A 20,329-nucleotide genomic window follows, 5' to 3' on the forward strand; every position below is an offset into this window, starting at 1 on the left:
TATGGTTTCAGGACCTCTCACCTTCCAGTGATTCTCTTTTTAAAGCATTAGTGCCCACAAAGTACTACAGCGCGTCCACAGCAGAACTTTACATTTTAGTTCCAGTTTTCATTATCCTATTAATTGGTCAGTTAACACAAGTAAAGCTGTAATTACAAATAAAGTTGTTGTAAATAAGAAAATCAAGCTCCATGAACTAGTGAAATCTGCTATTTAATGTATGTATTTAATGTAGGCAATACCTTTGCCAATAATATTGTTGTAATTTTTTCTGTTCCATAAGATAGATGTTTTTATATATTATGGTTCCTAAAAGTGAGGTCTTTCTATACTTGATTTCCTTACCTTTAAAATGAATTGCCATAATGATGTAATCTCCCTCTTTCACAACATGGAGGGGTATACCTATGATAAGGTGATTCTCAGTTTTGCTATTCTCAGAAGTCAAGATCTATGGAAAAAGAAAGTTTTAAAAGTTGTTTGGATTTCTTGCCGCCTCCATTTTTTGAAATGAAAATGCAAAGAACCCCCTGTCCCACTTCACATGACAGTGATGACTCAAGGTACAGGTTTAATAATTATTTTATTTATAAATTTCCACCAATTCTTGCCTGTCATATTATTCCAGATATCACAGATGGATTATTTACACTATTATCACATGTTCATCTGCATGAAAATTAGGGGAAAGAAGAGATGTACAGACTGCATGAAAATGACACCTTAAAGTTCACATCTACAGTGTAGTGCTCTATAAACATACAGTCCTCTGAGCTAGGCCTGTCTTATCGCCATCTAGCTGCATGACCTTGGGCAAGTCACTTCTGTTTTCTCACTTTTAAATTATCTTCACCTTACTTCTCTACCTCATACTTAATTGGCTGCATGCAAAAATACCTTGAAAAATATCATGCATTTGAAGTGTCAATATTATTACTGTACTTTATTATGATGTTTCCTTGTTTTAGAGTAATACTATTAATGTTTCAGTGAAAGTCATTTGTTTGCAAAGTGACCCTCTTAAAAGGAACTCTCAGGCATTAATCTTACTGACAGTCTGTTATGATTCTGAAGCCAGTGTCTCAATTCTTAGGAATAGGGTATGATAGTAAGAATATAACAATCATTAAGTTCTAATTAATAACTAATACAGTGAAATGGCTTTAGTTCTCTAAAATCTAATAATCCAAGAGTAATGAGGTCAAACTGAGGAGGAAAAAATCCACTGTGGCTTGTTTAAATGATTTAAAATCCAAGTGAGAATCGTGGTAATTGGGAACCAACTTTTACCTAATTGAAGCTTATTTGTGTAGAAAGACATCAAAAGATAATCACTGAAAATCAAATTCCCTATGAATTTCTAAAAATTAAAATTCTAACATTTTCTTTCTGAAAAATTGCTTCTTTGGCAAAACATTTGGTACAGATTACACTGCCCTCAAATCAACGTTGGTCCAGACGGTAAGGTCCTGCCACCAAACTTCTTAGAAAGAGTCACATTGCTTTTTAACTGCAAAGTAAATGTCTCTAGGACTTCAAAATTCAAGGGACAACCTAGGTGATATTTATAATGATACATAAGGAAAGACTTTAGAATGCAGAATGGAACTACATAATTGTGAGTATCTGGCAAACTGATCGCTATTTGTGTATTTATAAGGTATAGCCAACGTGATTATTACAAGTTTTTTGGAACCCTGGAGGACAAGGAAGATAACCTGGGAATGTGTCTTGTCGATTTACCAAGTACCAATAATTCAGTCTCCATACTATTACTCCCATGTCAGTTCCTTAGAATGTTTTAGCCTTTGGGTACTCTAAGCCTTGGAGGAACTGTTTAGGGAGTGGTTACATATATGCAAAGAGTATAATGCTTTAGAAATGTTCTTGTTTATCAAAGTGAAAAGATAAATATTACACATGCTGAAAATGTGAAAATAAGGTTTCTGAGAGCTGCCAATCATTTGGGTACCAATTAAAAAGTATCTTCATCTGACTCAATATCACTTTTCGGTTTGGTAAGTCTTTCCAGTTCTTCTCCATCCTAAAAGGAAATATGAAATCAGTAATTACTTTAAAACACTAGAAATATACCATTTGTAATGATTACTAAGGAGAAACCCTACTGGCAAATTTATTTCATTAAACTACAACTATAATCTAGTCAAATGAAATTAGGTAAATACTTATGTTCTTGGAAAGCTAATTTTAGACACACAATGAGATCACTAAAAATCGACATGCACCTCAGTACTTGAATTTCAAAACTAACAACCGGAACACAGTAAGGAGCACCCTCTGCTGGTCTTGAAGGGAAGTAACTAGTGGTTGGAGAAATAAGTATAAACTAGGCCCTTGCCTAAAATCGGTATTTTTTTTTTTTACCTAAAAATTAGGGCAAGCACTGTTATCAGACCATTGGAAAAGAATACAGGACTTTTGAAACTGTACTCTGGCTGAGATCAGGGCATTTGAGACCCACCCTTCTAATTTCTTCATCTTAAGAATCTGTTCTGTCTCTACTTCAGAGACATTACTGATGGAAGCTCCACCACGAACTAATAGGCAAGAGATCATTTTTGTGAAGTACTTAATATTTTTTTTTAAAAGATTTTAATTATTCGACAGAGAGAGAGAGAGCACAAGTAGGCAGAGCGGCAGGCAGAGGGAGAGGGAGAAGCAGACTCCCCGCTGAGTGGGGAGCCTGACGCAGGACTCGATCCCAGGACCCTGGGATCATGACCTGAGCCAAAGGCAGACGCCTAACGACTGAGACACCCAGGTGCCCGAAGTACTTAATATTTTGTATGTTCATGAACATTTTAAGTTTAAAGCTAGTTAGAGGAGTTTCTTTTAAACATATATCTCCTTACTTGAATCTCAAAAAGACCATTATTAATCTGCTGATACCATGACTGACAGACCTTCCTAGAAGAATTATAAGCAACTGGCAGAATACTACTAGAAAAAATTTTTCTCTTATGAAGATCCTTTTGAAAACCACCTTCTTAATGAGATAAGGCCTGCCCCTCTGGCACACTGGGGTTCATGAGTAACTCAGGGAAAATCAACGAGCCAGGACTTCCACTTATATTTAACAAGACTGACTCATGTCAAAGACCAACTTTTACTATGAATGAGGCATACTTCCCGACTATGGTGGGCTGGAAAGAGTAATGGACTAGGAGTCAAACCTCATGGGTTAAGTATAGTTTTTTTTTACGTACTATCTATAACCCACTTAGCCTCTCTGAGTCCGTTTATTCATTTACCAAACTAGAAAGACTGGACAAGATAACCTGTGGGACATCTCCCAGCTCTGTGGCTCTAGAACATTCTAAGATACAATTAACACGTAAGGTCCTCAAGACTGTGATTTATGCTCTTTTTCGACCCCTTACAGCATTATCACGAGCCCTTGCACACCAAAGTCCAATGAATGTTTGTTGAATAATTTTTAAAAGTCACAGAAATCCAATATATCCTTTGCAAAATAAGCACTGACCAATTTCTCTTCTTGTATAACCATGTGCTGACTTTGGGAAGAACAGGCAAAAGGCAGCATCCTCACAAACTTACCCCACTGGAGCGCTCCCAGAGACTGCCGCTTAGATCTCGGACTCTTTCTTGCCTAGGTGCGAACTCCAGACCTGGAGGCTTGCTGGCTTTGTAAATAAATATGGAGAGCAGAACTGAGGGCGCTTCTAAGAAAAACTGCAGGGAGGGCCTGAAGTCAAAGACCAGGACAGACACCGTCGTGATGATGACAGTAGTGACCTGGGCCATCAAGACGTGGAACATGTTATCCAGGAACTTGAGAATAAAAGCCACCGAGAGGCCCTGGAATGCAGTCACAAAAATAAGAGCGACTGAAAACACGTTGTGGCCATAGAAGACCCCGCAGTTCTTAATCTGATCACGGTTACTGCTCTGAAGGCCCAGCGTCAGTCCGTTAAAAAGAATGCCAAAGAAATAGAGTTTGCTGTTCTGTATGAAGATGCTTTCAGCGAGCTGGTTCCCCTCCTTCAGTATCTTTTCATTATAGATATTGGCCATTGAAGAAATAAAACACTGGACTATAATAAGCACATGGCCCAAGCCGAGATGGATGTGACTAAAAACCACAGTTGTGGTGTTCCACTTAGCTTCAGGAAAAGTCCATGCCTTTGCTGTGCAATGGCCTTTTCTGGGGCACTCGCTCCTGAAAAGGAGGCAGGCATTGGATGGGCTGAAGAAGGCATCATGATGAAATCCATGTCCTGCCAGGTTATGCTGTGAAGTCTCCGTCCCGGCAGTAAGGGCCACAATAGACAAGAACAGAATCAAGAGGGAAGCCCATTGTATCCAGCTTAGATGCCTCCTATTCAAAGAGGAAAAACAAGATTTTACTACTGTCCCCCTGCTCCTTTCCCATATCGACTGTTTCTACTGAAAACTCAGACGCTTAAGTACTTGGTTGAATAAACTATACCCAGTTTTTGCTAGCATTCCCAATTCAAGTTCAAAGGAAACCCGTTGGTGTCTCTGGTGCTTAAGCATGATATTTTTATTCACCTTTGTAATAAATTGTCCCTTAATGCCATTCAGTCACTTCTCCTCATTGTTAAGTTTCCTTTTAACTTTAGATTCAACTAAGTCTCCTTTTTACCTCCAGAGCTGATCGTAGACCTTTGTTAACAATAATTTTTTGCTTTGCTGTGAAGTAAGTATGGCAGATTCTCAACCTGATTTCCATGAACCTGAATTTGGAGCCTTAGAAATCCGCAAATCCTTGCAGTAGGTGCCAAATCTTCTATACAGGTGAATTCTCGGCCCTGCCCCCACCAATCCCATGAGACCCTTCAAAGCTGTCAATTTTCAAAGGTGTTCATGACCCAGAAAAGATTTAAGGAGGGAGCCTGCTCCTAGATCCGTGGCTTAATCATAAAAGAATTTTACAGTAAACTACTGTTTGGGACAGTAAGGAAAAAAGTATTTTTAGTGTTTCAGTTTACAAAGTCTCAACAATGCTTTATTTCTTTACTTTTTTGCCTAACCACAAACTTGTATGATACAGAAGACATGCTTTATTGTCAATCTATTTGTGGATTCATTCAGTTCAACAGACATTTAAATAAGCAGCTACAATGTGCCAGGCTACTATGAGCCTGGGGAGATAAGACTTGATCTCCATCCCCAAGGAATTTACACTTTAATAGGGAAAGAACCTTGAAACTAAACAATGCAAACATCATGTCTGACAAGCGATACATAGAACAATTGGGGCACAATAAGAAAGGAACCTTGAGTCTGTAAATGGGAGTCAGATGTTGTTTCAAAGAAAAAATGACACTTGAGGTGAAACATGAAAAATAAACTGAAATTTGCCAGGTGAAATGGCATTTGGCGATATATCCAGGCAGAGAGAAGAGTCTATACAAAGGCAACAAGAATGTACAATGTTGACTAAGGAAAGAGGAGCAGCTGACTCAGGTTGGGGTAGACACGGAGATCTGAAGGAGAACAAAATCTTCAAGTTTAAAGATCAATTAGTCAGATGAAGAAGAGGGAACACACACACACACACACACACATACACACAGAGAATATAAGCAAAGGAAGAAGTGTAAACCAAAAGGTAAGAAATGGAAGTTACAAGAACTTTGGAGCATTTATTGGACACCTACTATGGGTCAGGCAATTTCTGTTCTAAGGAAGAAAAGAGTGCTCTGAGAGGTTAATGGACTTCCCTAAGGTCACATATTTATGAAAGAGCAAGGAAGGGATCTGAGCCATGGTTTGAATGTCTTCCTTTTGGACCAACGTGCCTCTCAAGTACAATGAGTTCCCAACGTGCATATATAGGGAGAGGTGTCTGATTTCACCAATGCTTCCACAGAGCTTCATGAATTAAAATTTTATGTGCACAGACCAGCCTAGATAGCAGCACACACGTGCACACTATCACGTCTTCTCATGTATACTTTTAAATAACCAGATCTAGCGTTTAGTTATGAGGCTAGCATAGCCCTAAGCCATGAGGTCAGAACCTGTGTACTAATCACATAAATTTCTAAAGGTGTAGATGGTAGGCAATAAGTGGTAGAAAGCAAATTGATTGGAAACAGAAAAGACAGATGAAAAGTATATGCCCAACTTATAAAAATCATTATATAACCGATTATTGGACATCAAGACAAATATAATATATATTATAATTATATATAATATAATCTATAATTCCTTTAGAAGTTTTCAATTCTGACAGCTACAGATTTTCCACTAATACTGACACTGAGAAAAAAGAACCTAATTAAACAAAGCCTTATCCAAGTTAATTGGTACCACTGCAAATATTGCTCATTCAAGGTAATGTTCTAGAAGAAGGGAAAAATTATTAAGGGTTAGGCTGAAAATGGTAGATTTTCAGCAAAGAAAATAAAGCTTAATAAATTATCCCATAAAGTCAGCTGAGGATAGGTGCTCTTATAAATAACTGTGCATGAAAGAATTCCCACAGTTTAGTGAATGCAACAGTAGAAACTCACCTAACTGATCTCTCCACTACCCTAGTAAACAAACCATTCGGATTGCTGATTAGAGCTGAACACTTACAGCTAGAAGGCCACTCTACCTGAGCGCTTCTGCTTCCAAATGACCTCCATGCTCACAAAGAGTCTCTGCTCCTGTGTTTTTGCCAGGTGACCTCATTATTGTAATTAGATATTTAATGATTACATAAATGATAAATTATGAAAAAAAGAAAAGGATTGCTCTTTTTATGAAAAGTTGAATGCTTTGGAAGATTAATTAAAGGCAAATTACTCGCAAGATTAACCGGCCTTCAAACTGGGTGCAAATGAGCTAATTATAAGATTAGGAAATAAATAATAAAAATCTACAATAATCTACACTAAAAGTATTTTTAAGAACTTGTTCTACTTTAAAGAAACTAAAACCAGAAAGCATGGATGATGTATAATGAATGTAGTTTCAAGAAAGAAGCCAAAAAAACTCCAATCAGCAAATCCCACACATTTCAAAGGAAAGGCCTGAGCTCTTCAAAACATTGATGAATGGACATTTACACATCTTAAGCTGTTTAAAGTATGTGTTTTTTTTTTTTAATGATTCACCACTTTGAGTTTTCCTAATAACTAAAAAATTAAGTCCAAATTGTGTTAGATAAGAGCATCTCTACCATATTTGGTGACAGTAAAACAGGGCAGAACATGAAAATAAAGTGGAAAGACTCACAGGACTTGAAAAAAAATTGTACATAAAACATTTCTTAGTAGCACAGAGAGTGACCAGTGGCATATTTATAACAGGAAATTATAAAAAAGAGTTATCAAGTGAATGATTTTGAAGAAATGCTTGTACCAGTGAGTGGCACTTTTTTTTTTCTTTTGCTTATGTGGCGAGTAACTAAACGTTACCATAACTTCTAAGAGACCCATCATGTGTCAAAATGTTTTTCATTGATTTTTTTTTCCCAACAGCTTCCTTTTGAAGATATCAGAGAAATTTATATACATTTTTTAGATAAAAGTGCTTGTTTGGTTATCTTTTGCCCCCAGACCTCAATGTTCAGGTTGATACTACTATTTCCTAAAGTCTAATTAAACAAGATAGTACAACTTCGCCAAGCCTTAAGAGCAAACCAGTAAGGCTCCAAGGCATAATGCCTGCCACCAGTTCCCACTGTGGACAAGTGGCTATACTTCAAGGAACAAATCTACACATTCACATGGGGCTTCTCTTGAACATCCGGTAAGATATTTGATTGGTGCTATTTTTCTTTCTACCACTTTCAAATTCTTCCAACTAATTCTTGCATTAGTCACTGGGTCTTTTTTCCTACCTGTGTAGCCTTATACTCTTTGTATGAGAAAGGTATTTGATGGCTCTGCTAGAGTCAAGTATAAGACACCAGCTTTAATATTCTAAACGTAGGGGGCTGGGGGGGGATAGGGTAACAGGGGGATGGGCATTAAGGAGAACACATAATATAATGAGCACTGGGTGTTATACTATAGGTTATATACTATACTATATAGTATATATAATATACTATATGTTAACTAATTGAATTTAAATTAAAAATATTCTAAATGTAAAATGAGTTATTTATGGCAAACACATTAAGAATATGTAATAAGACTCAAGCTGCTACTCCTGGGTCAAAATTTTATTGTTAAGGGCAAAAGAACATTAAATGGTTCACAAAGAGTAGACGAATAAGGAAAACTAACAACATATGCCACCAACGACAAAAAGATCAAAATAGAACAAAGTTGATTTAAAATGTAGTAACAGATAATACAGTACTTGGAAGACATTCTCATAAAAGACAGTATTAGATTTATTATATTCTTTTAGCAATATTAAAAGTAGCTTCAGTGCTGATTTGTGAATCAGTCAAATTAAGACCCCCTCTAGGAGCTAAGTTAATGCCTGCAAAAATAATAAAAATGGAGTGATTTTATTGTCTATTTAATTAACTTCGAAGGATTCAAAACAGAGATATTAACAACAAAGCAAATACATGTCTAAGAATATTACTGCTCTGAATATTAAGAAGTAAAATATGGGCAAAACCTTCTTGGAACTTTAGTTCGTAATGTTATTATTAAAACTAGCAACAATATAACAATGTTATTATAATTAAGTTTACAGTATAATTAGATTTAGATTTGGTTATGCTAAGAACTAACTTTCTTAATATAAATAGTTAAATGCTTAAAAATTTAAGAGGGCCATCTCTGCCCGTGTGCTAGCTGTCTTAGCCTGACAGGGGCAGTTCACTTTGAGTTGGTCCCTCTGCCTCTAACCCTGCCGCCCCACATGCTCCCTCCCCTGTGGTCAAAGCCGCCTAAATGCTGCAAAATGCCTGGTGGCTCTGGGCCCTGGGCACAGACTCAGCTTGGGATGAATCTCCTGATGAACTGGGACAATAACTCCTGCCTCCTGAGGTTGTTGTGGAGTTAAGCCTAGATAGGGGAAAGGCCCTCAGCTCAGCCCTTGGCCCAGCCCTTGGCCCTGGGGAGTCCTTATTGTGTTATCTTCTCACTGTCCAGCTGAAAGCCTGCCCGCCCTGTTGCCTACAAACCAGTCAGGCCATCCCTGGATAAGGCCTTTCTGAGAGGCCCTGACCTCTGAGCCATAGTTCATGCTTTGGAGTAAATTAAAACAAACGAACAAAAATAAAAAAAATATTATATACAATGAAGGGCACAGCTAGAGCTATGGGCCAATTCCAAATCTGGCAATACATATTTTATGTATTTTTGCTTTGGCAAATTCAATTTTAAATTGATATAATCTTGACACAATACTTATGTATTGTATAATGTAAGTATAATACCACGTGTACCCATAAACTGTCATTTCACAGAAAAAAAAATTTTACTTAAAAAAAAGCCAACATGTTTTTGAGACCCCTTTATGAGACTCCCTTATCAAATAATGAACCTTTTATTACATGGCAGGGCCAATTTTATTCCTCCATGGACATGCATCTCCAATTTTATGACAGGAATCAATATAAAGATATTACTGTTTATATATAACATATATATATATATCTCAGATATATATATTTATTTATATATCTCAGAAGCCAACTTTTTATCCTATAAAGTGACTTTTATATTAATTTTAAAGACTTCAAAACATTTTGGAATTAGCATTAACTTGCTAGTTGAACTATTGTCACAATTCATAAATAAAATGAAGAACCTGATGCAAAGCAAATTTCAGTGCACTCTAACTTTTAACCTGGATGAAATATAATGTTCATTTTTTTCATCATCTCTCACATCAACTGTTAAACTGAATGCTTCTTAAACTTATCATCAAAATGCCTCGGGATAAAAGAAAGTCTTTCAAGAACTCCATATAATCAATGTACTGAATCCATCATGGATTCAACAAATATTTACTGAGTGCCTATGTACTAAGCCATTCACCCTTCTGTACACATAAATTATGAAAGCACATACTATGACATGGCACATTGAGAAATAAGAAATTAAAATGGGAAGTGAACGCAAAATTTAAAAAAAAAACAATCACAACAAATATAACAAGAAGTTAATTTTATTTTTATCATCATCAAGTAACAAATTAAACTGGAGTTAAATACCCAGATCCCATTATATCTTAGAATGTTCTGGCCTTCGCTTGGTAGCAGAGCCTGTTTACTTAAAAATGTTTATTTTATTCAAAGGTCTTCCTGGAGAAAGGAAACACTGGTGACAGCATTTTTAAAAAAAGTTTAAAAATTTATCATTCTTATTAATTGTACTTTTGACTAGATTCCTCATGCAAATCCTCTGCCAATCAGAGCTTAAATCATGTACCTGTCTCAAGTAGTTTAAGAAGGAATTTGCCACTCTTTATCATATCCAAACTACAAATAACAAATGCATTAGCAATATTTAGGAACTTCTTGGTTCCCTACTAAAGTATAGAGATCCTGGGGGGGGGGTGGTGGGAGGGGGAAGCTCATGAATTCTTTGTTGAAAATCTGGCACTAAAAATTAAAATAAGCTGGTCAATTATTTATTTATTTATTTTTTTGAGATGCTTAACCTACTAAGACACCCAGGCGTCCCAGAGACGCTAAGAAAAAACTTTTCATACATCTAGTTGCAAAGATTTAGACGGGCCAGCACTGGAGCTGCTTTCTAGATGGGTTAAACAATTTGTCCAAAACACAAAGCCAGTTAGGAATAAAATCCCGGCCCTGGGATTCGGAGGGCTCAGTGCTCTAGGTATATTATCTAAAATAAGGCTGTGCCGTTTTAAAGTATGATATATGATATCAGAGCTAGTTACTTACTTCAGCACTATCCTGAATAGAAGAGCTGTTGTTATAATGCTAAAATTTGAGAAGATAACAGCCATGGCCTAGAAAGAAGGAGAAGATAGAGTTACAATCCAAACAAAGTAGCGACTTCAGAAATCTCCCAGCTCTCTGGTTCACCTGATAAAAAGAGCTTTTTGGGCAAAAACCTGAGGGGTTATTAGGGCAGCTATTTCACTAGAGGATTAAATTCCATTTTTATTGGTTGTTAAACGTATGCAGATATGACCAAATTATTGTATAGGCTTTGAAAACATGCTTAAATTCAGCAAATGCCCTGTGTAAATAATCTGTATATGCAGATCTGGAAATGCTTAGAAACTCTAAATGTTCAGGTCTAGAAATAACAGCTACCTTGCTTATGAAGTATACTTTTTCAAGCTCTTCAAGTGCTTTATAGACTTTTCACACTATTTCCAGGGGTGGAGGGAAGGCAAGGAGTGTTAGGCCCATTTACACAGTAAGAAAATTGAGGTACAGGTTTTTAAGCATCTTTACTATTGTAGCAATTCAATCAGTTCTCCTGGTTGAACTGCAGTGACTCAGTACCAGTAATTCAATACCAAACTCGTATTTGACAGTCCTTTGATTTATTCATATTGTTCTCAACACTTAGAAATGTGTTAGCCAGATTTCATAAAGGTCTCTTTTCATGAATTCAGTCATATTTCACATATGAGATATTAATCTGAACATGTATATATTTTGGCTCAGAAAGTATGAAATTTCATCATTGCTCCCCATGATTGGATCTGACAATATTAACAATTTTTCAAAACAAATCCTACTTGTTTATTTCACCCTGCCTTTTTCCTTCCCGTCAGTTTAAGGTGACTGAACTCCAAAGAGTATTTTTCAGTAGTCTTATATAACCAGCAAACATGGCTACCGTGTAGGTGAATTAAAGAAATAAGAATAAATCCAATAAAAACCAGCAAAAATTCCAAGAATACAACATTGTTGTTTTTCTATTGAATTTCTTATGGGAAGCACTGTTTTAAGGATTTCTCAGTGTCCTCTGGAGACGAATGTTTATGAACCCCTGCGTAGGAGAAGAGTAAGAGCTGAGGAGGAAAGTAAGTGGCTGGTGAGAGGGAGGGGGCAGTGGCTCTGATCGATCACAATAACGGTGCACATCACCTAACCAAGCAGCCTGGCTGCCCTGGTGAGTTCTGAGACTGCTTTCCATGCCAGAGCAGAGAATAAACAAAACACCAGAGCTCTTTGCCCCAAAACTTCCATGCATCTCTAACTCTTTCCAACTAGACTTGGGCACAGCAATATACAGAATATGCCATGTGACTGATTTTGTAATATCTGTGGTTGTGCACAATCAGGAAGGAAGAGCAAAGCAATAAGCTGGAAGACCAAGGAAGCTGCAATCTTGCTTTCATATTGAGGACAGAGGAAAGGGATATAAATTTAGAGCTGATCTAAATAAAATACAACGACTATGTACTCATTGATGCAAACAATTACGTTGTTGGGTAAAGGAATTCTCAGATCTGAAAAACAAAGTGGAAGAATGTTAAGAGAGAACACATTCTAATATTCAAGACTTACTAATAACATGGATCACACAGCTGAAAGGAACTTCAGGTGATCACCCGGCCCAGGTTCCTGCCTTTGGGTTGGTATGGTATTCTAATGTTATTCTATTTTACAGATGGGCAACTGACACAGTAGTTGGGGGTTGCTTAATTACACAGCTTCTAAATTGTGCAAAAGAATCAAATTCCTGTTTTCTACTTAGTGCTCTACTGATCTCTCCTTCTTGTCCCACTCTCAAACTGATTTGGCTATATTTAAGAGGCTTCAGATAGAGAACGAGTGCCAATAAAAATCCTATTTATCATCAAAATGCCTGCATATATTCTTTAAAGAAACTTAAAACACATTTTGGCAACAATGGCAATAGAAATCATCATTTTATAAAATATTAGGGGAAAATATACACATGCCCGAAACTGAGTAATATATAAAAGCAGGAGACCAAATTTTAATTCCGATTACAAATGGATTTCTCAATTGGCATGGAGGATGCCAAGAGGGATGAGAAACATCCCTAGTATTATCAGGTATAGATAGCATTTATAGCTGGGAAAATGTATTTTCTACTCTTAAGGAACTTGTTGGTTAAATGATAGAAAAAACTAATAGAAAAAAAAAAAGATCATACAAACAGAATGCATATACTACATTAAAGCAGGTATAGGACAAAGTAGTGCACTGAGTACATGATTTTCTGAGTTAATCATGGAAATCTGTTTGGAGGTACTAAATGCTAAAGTTAATGGAGGCTGGCGACCATAGGATGGCTCAGCAAACAGGCAGACTAACCAAGGTTACACACAGAGAGATGGCTCCACATTCACTGGCCAGGGACCAGCTCCTGCCAGTCAGCACAGCTTTCTACAGCAATCTTTAACAGAGAGAGAATGTGGCAAGCAGATTGTACCGTATTCAGATGATTCTGGTCAAACCTCAGGAAGACCACTGGGGGCAAAGAGAAACTAACACTGACAATGAAAATGATAAAAAAGACTAGTTCTGGGATTCATTTCTCTGTATTTTTCCAGTGCTATTATCTATCATATTTACTTACAGGCTGAAGGTAGGAAATGACATAGAAGACGATCAAATTATCCAGGAAATAAAGAAAGGCAGGGATGGACCACTTCATGAAATTAGAGAACTCCTTCCAGGAAGCACATCTCAAGTTTCTACTTTGATGATCTTCTAAAGAAAGAAAGACAGCAATAAACAAAGGATCTTGATGAGAATGCCCATATTTTTAGAGTTGTATTTGATTACTGATACAATTCTTTGAAAGAGGCTTTATGAACTTGCTTTCATCAGTGACTATTAGCCTTAAGAAATCAAAGGCAATGTAGGATTTCATATTGTCTCTCTTTCTTCAACCCACCAACTACCCTGCCTCATCACTGACAATCAGCAACACCCTTAGGAATACCTAATTCCTGTTAACTTGAAACATCACTTGGAACATCTCAGGATACTTAAGGTTTCTCTTACTACTATGAGAGCCTAAAGCCAAGAGAGAGAGCTAAATGTTAGAATATAGAGGAAAAAAAAAAATCAAGTATTTATGCTGGGATTTTCTTCCCCCTCGGGTGGGGGGGTGGGGATCAGGAAAAGAAGATACCAGGCAAAAATTTATAATGTAGGAGTAGAGAAAACTGAATTTTACTAATCCTCATATGAGTTATGATCCCATCTCCAGATTTCCAAAACCTTAGGAAGGTACCATAACAAGAGAATGTAAAATAACCTGCAAAAATAGAAAATTTAAATATAAGCCCTGCAAATAACACATAAATTTCATGAGATTAAGAAATGTATTCCAACTAGAAACTTTGCACAAATTGAAACTTTTAAGAATAAAAAGAAATCTTCCTGGAAAAGACCGTTAATACTTTAAATTCTGTTTACCTCACATGTGAGGGCAGATTAAAGAATAGAATGTGCTAAGGCTCAAGAATTGGAGAACTAAGGTGGAGAATTAATACATAATACATATGAAGAGCCACAAAAGGCCAAATGTTTTAGATGTGAGGAAGGGATGAGTATCTCTGTTCGATAATTGATGAAATTAGAAGTCAGGGAAGTTAAAATAATCTACCCCAGAATATAGTCTCTCTGACTCCAATCCACTATAGTACCTCCCCTGTAGGAAATGGGGGCTGTTTTGGCAATATGCTACATATCAAATCAGACAGCCGTGATTTAGAAAATCCTGAATTTGAATAAAAACTAACTCGCTGTGTGACCCAACAAAGGAACAAGTAACACGGCAGAGCAATGGCCAAGACACGAGGAAAATGTGGGCTGGAGTCCTGGCCCTGCCCCTTCCTACCCACCATTGTGTAACATTTTCTCTTTGGGCCTGTTTCTCCACTTGCAAAACAGCAGTAATCATACCTAAGTTTGTTATGTTAGTGTCCTCATACATATAAAATTAGTGGGCTAGACTAAATGACACTGAATATTCCTTTCAGTTCTAAAATGTTTTGATTCTGTGATTTTTAACAAGTATAGAGTACCACTTCAGGACTTACCTTTCTTTACAACCCAGAATGACACAAGCATGCAGAAAACTAGCTTCACCAATTCTGAGCACACATTCACAGTAGTTGGAAGATAATCATACTTGTTTTCTGAAATGTAACAAATTTTTTTAACTATAAATTTTGTTCTACATAATGCTTATATACAGTTAATAATTTATAGCTGTTTTTAAAAGCTAGATTTTAATACTGGTTATATTAAATTTCAATCCAGTTGGCTTTGTTCTCTCTTGGATTTTTTAATCTGTTCACCTAATGTTTTAGCCATCCCTATGACATTCAGTGTTTTATTATTCTTGAATTTGATAAACAGCCTTCTGATGTTTTCATCCAAGTTGCTGATAAATATGTGGAGGAGGTTAAGGCTATGGGCAAAGGCGGCTTTGGGGTATGGCATTAGAGATGGGCTTCTAAACTGACCACTAATTAGCACTCAGGGCCTGACTCCTCAAAAGCTATGGATTTATCTGGCTGAATTAGGACCCAGCTCATGGTTCCTCTTGTGTGACTTGTCTGCCTTGCTAGAATCAAGGTACACAGTCTGTGATATTCCCTTAGAGTAGTCCCATCTGTTTCGTATCGTGGCATGTACAGAAAACGTTATTTGTTTGGCACTCTGGGATAAACAGTACCTTGGGGTAAAAGAAGGAAGCTATTAGAGCCAAGAGGCAACTGCCCAGGGCTCTGGCTACCTCTAGGGCTGGGAGGAAATATCTGACATAATCCAAACCCACTGATGAGTTGGGAAGATAGGTCTTAACTTACAAGTCAATTTAATTAGGAAATGAGGTTAGGTCAGTATGCCTCGGTCTTAGCTGTTACCTCTGTCTATTCCAAATGCTGACAAACAACTTGCTGTACAATTTTGCCAGGAACAAACAAACTTTGTTAGGTCCTATTTTAAGGAATGCATTATCCCCCCTTTCGAAACATTTGCTTGTTTCCCTTGGTCATGATATGAAAAACCAAAACTGGCCAAGTACAGAGGGAAAATGCCAGCTCAGCATTCTTTCTATCCAGAACACCTTTTTTCTTTTTTCTGTGGTTTCCCTTGACCTTCTCAACATAAGCATAGTCAATTCTTTGTTCATCTCGGATCCTGCTGCACTACCTATAAACCTTTATAGCAGTACTTGTCCCACTGTATTATAGTTACTTCTGTGTATGTATTACCTTAGAATGTAAGCTTCTTATGAGAAAGGGCCCACGTTAGTCATCTTCATATAACTGGCAGGTAACAGTATTCTGCACTTAATAAATGTTCACCTGAATTTAATACTTGCCTGTTAAACTTTCTCCATCATTTGAAGCCTCATTAAAACTTCTCCTCCCTTCTCTGAGCTTAAAGCTAGGCTGAGATCACACTCTACTACCTGCTAATAATTACTTTGGACTAATCTCTATGATACACACAAGCGAACATGCACACAACAAGAACGGGGGAGAGGCCTTCAGATTATAGCTCTCAAATTCTTGCCACTGCTCTAGAACTCACTTTGGCTTTTATTTATTTTTAAATTGTATTTCTCTCATGGTAGATCCCAAACTGTGACTCAGCATCACATTGGGCCTCCTTGTGCTTACCTTCTGCCCTCACGCATACACCTTATTTACACTGCATCCATCCTTACTGGGCTCCATTTAGTCCGAAGAAAGGGGCCATGATCCATTATGACCCATTCTCCCCTTTAAAACTTTCCTTTCTCTTCAGGAACTTTGCTCCAATAAGTACTTCCTCTGTCTTCTATTAACTGGCTTCCTCCCTTTGGCCTGTAAGTATGCTCAAACTGTCCTATCCAAAAAAAACCAAAATATAAGATCCTACCCCTGCCCCAGCTATACCATACTTTCTCCTTCTTTCCCTAAAATAGCACCAACATTCATTATCTCCCTTTTACCCACTTTCCATTCAGGTCTTATTCCCAAGCAATCTGGTTTCTGATCCCATCACTTTATTCAAACTACCTAGTCTCTGAGATTACCAAACATCTTCTAATTACTAATTCCAAAGGGCACGCTTTAATCCCTATCTTATTATGATGATACTATTTCCTTTGTCTCCAAACTCATTTCCTTCCCTTCTGTAAGTCATGTGCATTTAGTTCTCTTATTTCTCTAATGATTCTTTCTTAACATCTGAGTGTCGGCATGGCTCTTAAATGTTGGCATTCCTAGTAATTCTATCCTTGGCTCTTATTTTCTCCTTCTGCATGCTTACCCTGAATGAGCTCTCTGCTCCTATGGTTGTAAATGTCAATTTAATATTAATGTCTCCAAATCTGTATTCTGGAACATTTAATGCTCACTAAACATATCCACATGAATAACTACCTTCTTTGTATGAATTCAATTGGTATTTCCTTCACATATGTGATGTGCTAGATAGTGCAGAATATTGCAATGAACAAGGACATAGCTCCTGGCCTCATGGAAGGTACCTAACTAAAACTCTGTAATCTTTCTAAATTCTGGCCCACCTGCTTCTTTCTACTAATAGCTTCCGTCTGAGCTGAGAACACCATCAATCTACTTAGCACCTCAAACCAGAAACCTTTGAGCTATAGAGTATTTCATGTTCTTTAGTCTCCATATTCATTACATTCTCAGAGTCTTGGCTTTTCTATGTTTAGAGTATTTTTTTTAATCTATCCTCTCTTCTCTATTTCTACCTCAAAAGCCTTGGTTAGTCTTCTTCATCTATGGCTTGAATTTGCAATAACCTCGACTGGCTACTCTGCTTCCAGTCTCTTCCCGAGTCCATCCTCTATCCAGCTACCGTAACAGTCTCTCTCATTTTGTTTATAATCTTCAAGCATTCCCACCCCTCAGACTCTAGGGCCTAGAGAATAAAGTCAAAGTTCCAGCTCCTTAGCATGGCATATGAAGTCCTTAAGTATCTGATCATAACTTTCCTCTCTAGTCAAGCACGCTTTGCCCCTCTCCTCCAAGTCCTTAAACTTTTTGCTCAGTAATTCTGAAGTACATGTTCTCACAATTCATCTTTTTTTTTTTTTTTAACGTATCTATTCATTTTTATGGATTGTTGCTTCTGTTCTGAATGCCCCTGCCCACTGGTCTTCTTGTGGAGCAACTTTGCCTTATCAGGGAGTGTTCCCTGATCCCTTTGCACTCCATACCATCCTCTCCCGGACAGAATATATCACTTCCTAATCTAAACTATCTCTGCATCTTTGATATAGAACTGCATTTATTCTACCATATTTTCATGATGTTTCACACGTACGGCTCTCCTAATAAACCGAGTTCTTGAGAACAATGTCTATGTCTTACACACTTTGAACACTGCTACTTAATACTTGGCCTAGTGCCCGAGAGATAAATGTTAACCAAAGTAGAGATTTATATACACATCGGACTCCACAAGCAAACCATTAAGGGTCGTGATGTCATGACTTTGTGTGTCCTCAATAACTACTGAAAGGTTCTCAATACAGCTTTGTAGAAATAGTTTATCTAAATACAAATTCCTACATTAAAAAAAAAAAAAAAAAACAGAAGGGGCACCTAGGTGGCTCAGTTGGTTAAGTGTCTGATTCTTGATTTCAGCTCAGGTCATGATCTCAGGGTCTTGAGATCAAGCCCTGCACTGGGCTCTGCACCACACATGGAGCCTACTTAAGAGTCTCTCTTTCCCCCTTCCTTGGCCCCCTCCCCGACACCATGCACACACAAGCTCTCTCCCAAAAAAACAAACAAACAACAAAAAAAACCCAACCAGAAGACTTCTTGAGCTAATAATTTCAAAGCTAATAATCTCTACTGCCACACTGGTATAGTAATTAAGACAGTACCTCACAAATGCCAAGTGACCATATATATGCTCCTATTTCAAAGTAAGTTATAATTACACGTACTGCTACAGACCCAGAGATATCTGTTGATTAAAGCAACAGTCAGATGTTATTATCTGTTCTCTAAAGGGCTCAGCACTGCACTTGACTAATCCAAATTTCATTCAGCATCAAACATTTTTCTTGCTCAGGAATGAGAGGTTACAGAATCAAATTTAAACATACTTTATCATTTACATGAAGCAGAGTACCTGAAAGGGTATTATCTCTATTTTACACATAAGGAGACCAAACACAGGAGACATAATGTGTGATTAGATAGAAGTGCTCCATATATTCCAAGTCTTAACTTACCTTCATTGGCTGAATATTTTACCAGTAGGATTCGACTTGAGCTTAAAGCAATGAATATGGTGCCTAACAGGAAGGTATACATTGTTGACAAGGAGCAGAACATGGGATGACCACAGCACTTGCTTTCCATTCCACTGCTTTTTAATTGCCTTAAAGAAAAGAACATATTCGTGAGCAACGCTGCAGGCAGAAAAGCATAGAACAAATACCACTGATCAGTGAAGAACAGAAAAGAACTGATGTAGATTTCCAGCTATGGTTATATCAAAACCAAGAAAACTGAGGAGAACAAGAGGAAATGGAGAAAAAATGAAAGAGCCAGAATCTGATAGGAGGGGAAACTCGAGAGACAGAAAAGGCAGTGCCAGATTATAAGTGCTACCCAAAGTAGCAAGTGAGCAACTGACACATTGGGGCTGTTGAATTCTGCAGAAAGCAATTTTAACTTCGATTCCTATTAGCAACTTTGCTCTAGAGGAAGAGAATTTCAGATTTCTGTTGTTCTCCTCAGTAGCAGCACTTCTCTAGAAAGTGGGAAAAGAGCTTGCTGGGAAAGATTTCGTTACAATAAAGAGCCAAATGGAAATATGTGAAACAGTGCTGTGAATTTATACTTAACTAGTGGTAAAAGCATAAGAGAGCTTAAAAATCAATGCCTCTAAGGTCGTCTTTTTGATATGTTGAGGAAACCTCTATGCAGGGTAACTCCTCCACAGCCTCCCACTGCAGGGATGGTGCACAGGGCCTAGAACATCGAGACAGACGGGCTTGAAACGTCAATACGGACAGCCCACCTGCGCGCAAGCGTAGAGGTCAAAGATGTACGCTAGGAAGGCAGGTTTCCCTCAACGGGGGGGAAGGGGCGGGGGGGGGGGCAGAATCCTTCTTGTCACATGCGCAGTAGTTATCTCGAGCGGAGCGCCCTCCCCTCATACGCACGCGCACTTGTCAGCCGGGTGAGGTTACCTCTGTCCGTCCGTCCGAAGGGTTTTTAGTGGAGGAGCGCACATCTTAGAGCTGAGGCAGTAACTGTGTAACTCCGCAGAAACAGCAGTAGCTTTTAGGGTCCATAGTTGGGGAAGCTATGGGAAGAAAAGAAAGACCAAAAAGCCTCCGCCCCGGAGCCTCCTATTCCGGAACAAAAAGCACAATAACGTCCCAACTGGGAAAGAGCGGACCTGGTACCCATTGCGCAGGCGCGTTCAGTGTTACGCTTCCGGAAGGAG

At 37.8% G+C, this 20,329-nt stretch overlaps 1 protein-coding gene across 2 annotated transcripts; it reads right to left on the reverse strand.

Annotated features, from left to right (window-relative positions):
• Positions 1 to 566: 566 nt before the first annotated feature.
• Positions 567 to 20,281, reverse strand: SLC35A5 (solute carrier family 35 member A5). 2 transcript variants are annotated; one of them, XM_081797063.1, is made up of 7 exons: positions 20,070 to 20,281; positions 19,104 to 19,252; positions 14,929 to 15,027; positions 13,455 to 13,585; positions 10,826 to 10,893; positions 3,580 to 4,360; positions 567 to 2,044 (listed from the first exon to the last, which is right to left on the reverse strand). In XM_081797063.1, the coding sequence occupies exons 1-7, from the start codon at positions 20,111 to 20,113 to the stop codon at positions 1,976 to 1,978; spliced, it is 1,341 nt and encodes a 446-aa protein (XP_081653189.1). In that variant the 5' UTR covers positions 20,114 to 20,281; the 3' UTR covers positions 567 to 1,975. The 2 variants fall into 2 exon arrangements, with proteins under 2 accessions (XP_081653189.1, XP_081653179.1); XM_081797053.1 differs by having other exon boundaries at positions 13,455 to 13,588; positions 20,070 to 20,279.
• Positions 20,282 to 20,329: the final 48 nt, after the last annotated feature.

The sequence above is a fragment of the Leptonychotes weddellii genome, chromosome 1 (assembly GCF_054177405.1).
Source record: "Leptonychotes weddellii isolate Sample4059 chromosome 1, ASM5417740v2, whole genome shotgun sequence".
Classification (NCBI taxonomy): domain Eukaryota; kingdom Metazoa; phylum Chordata; class Mammalia; order Carnivora; family Phocidae; genus Leptonychotes; species Leptonychotes weddellii.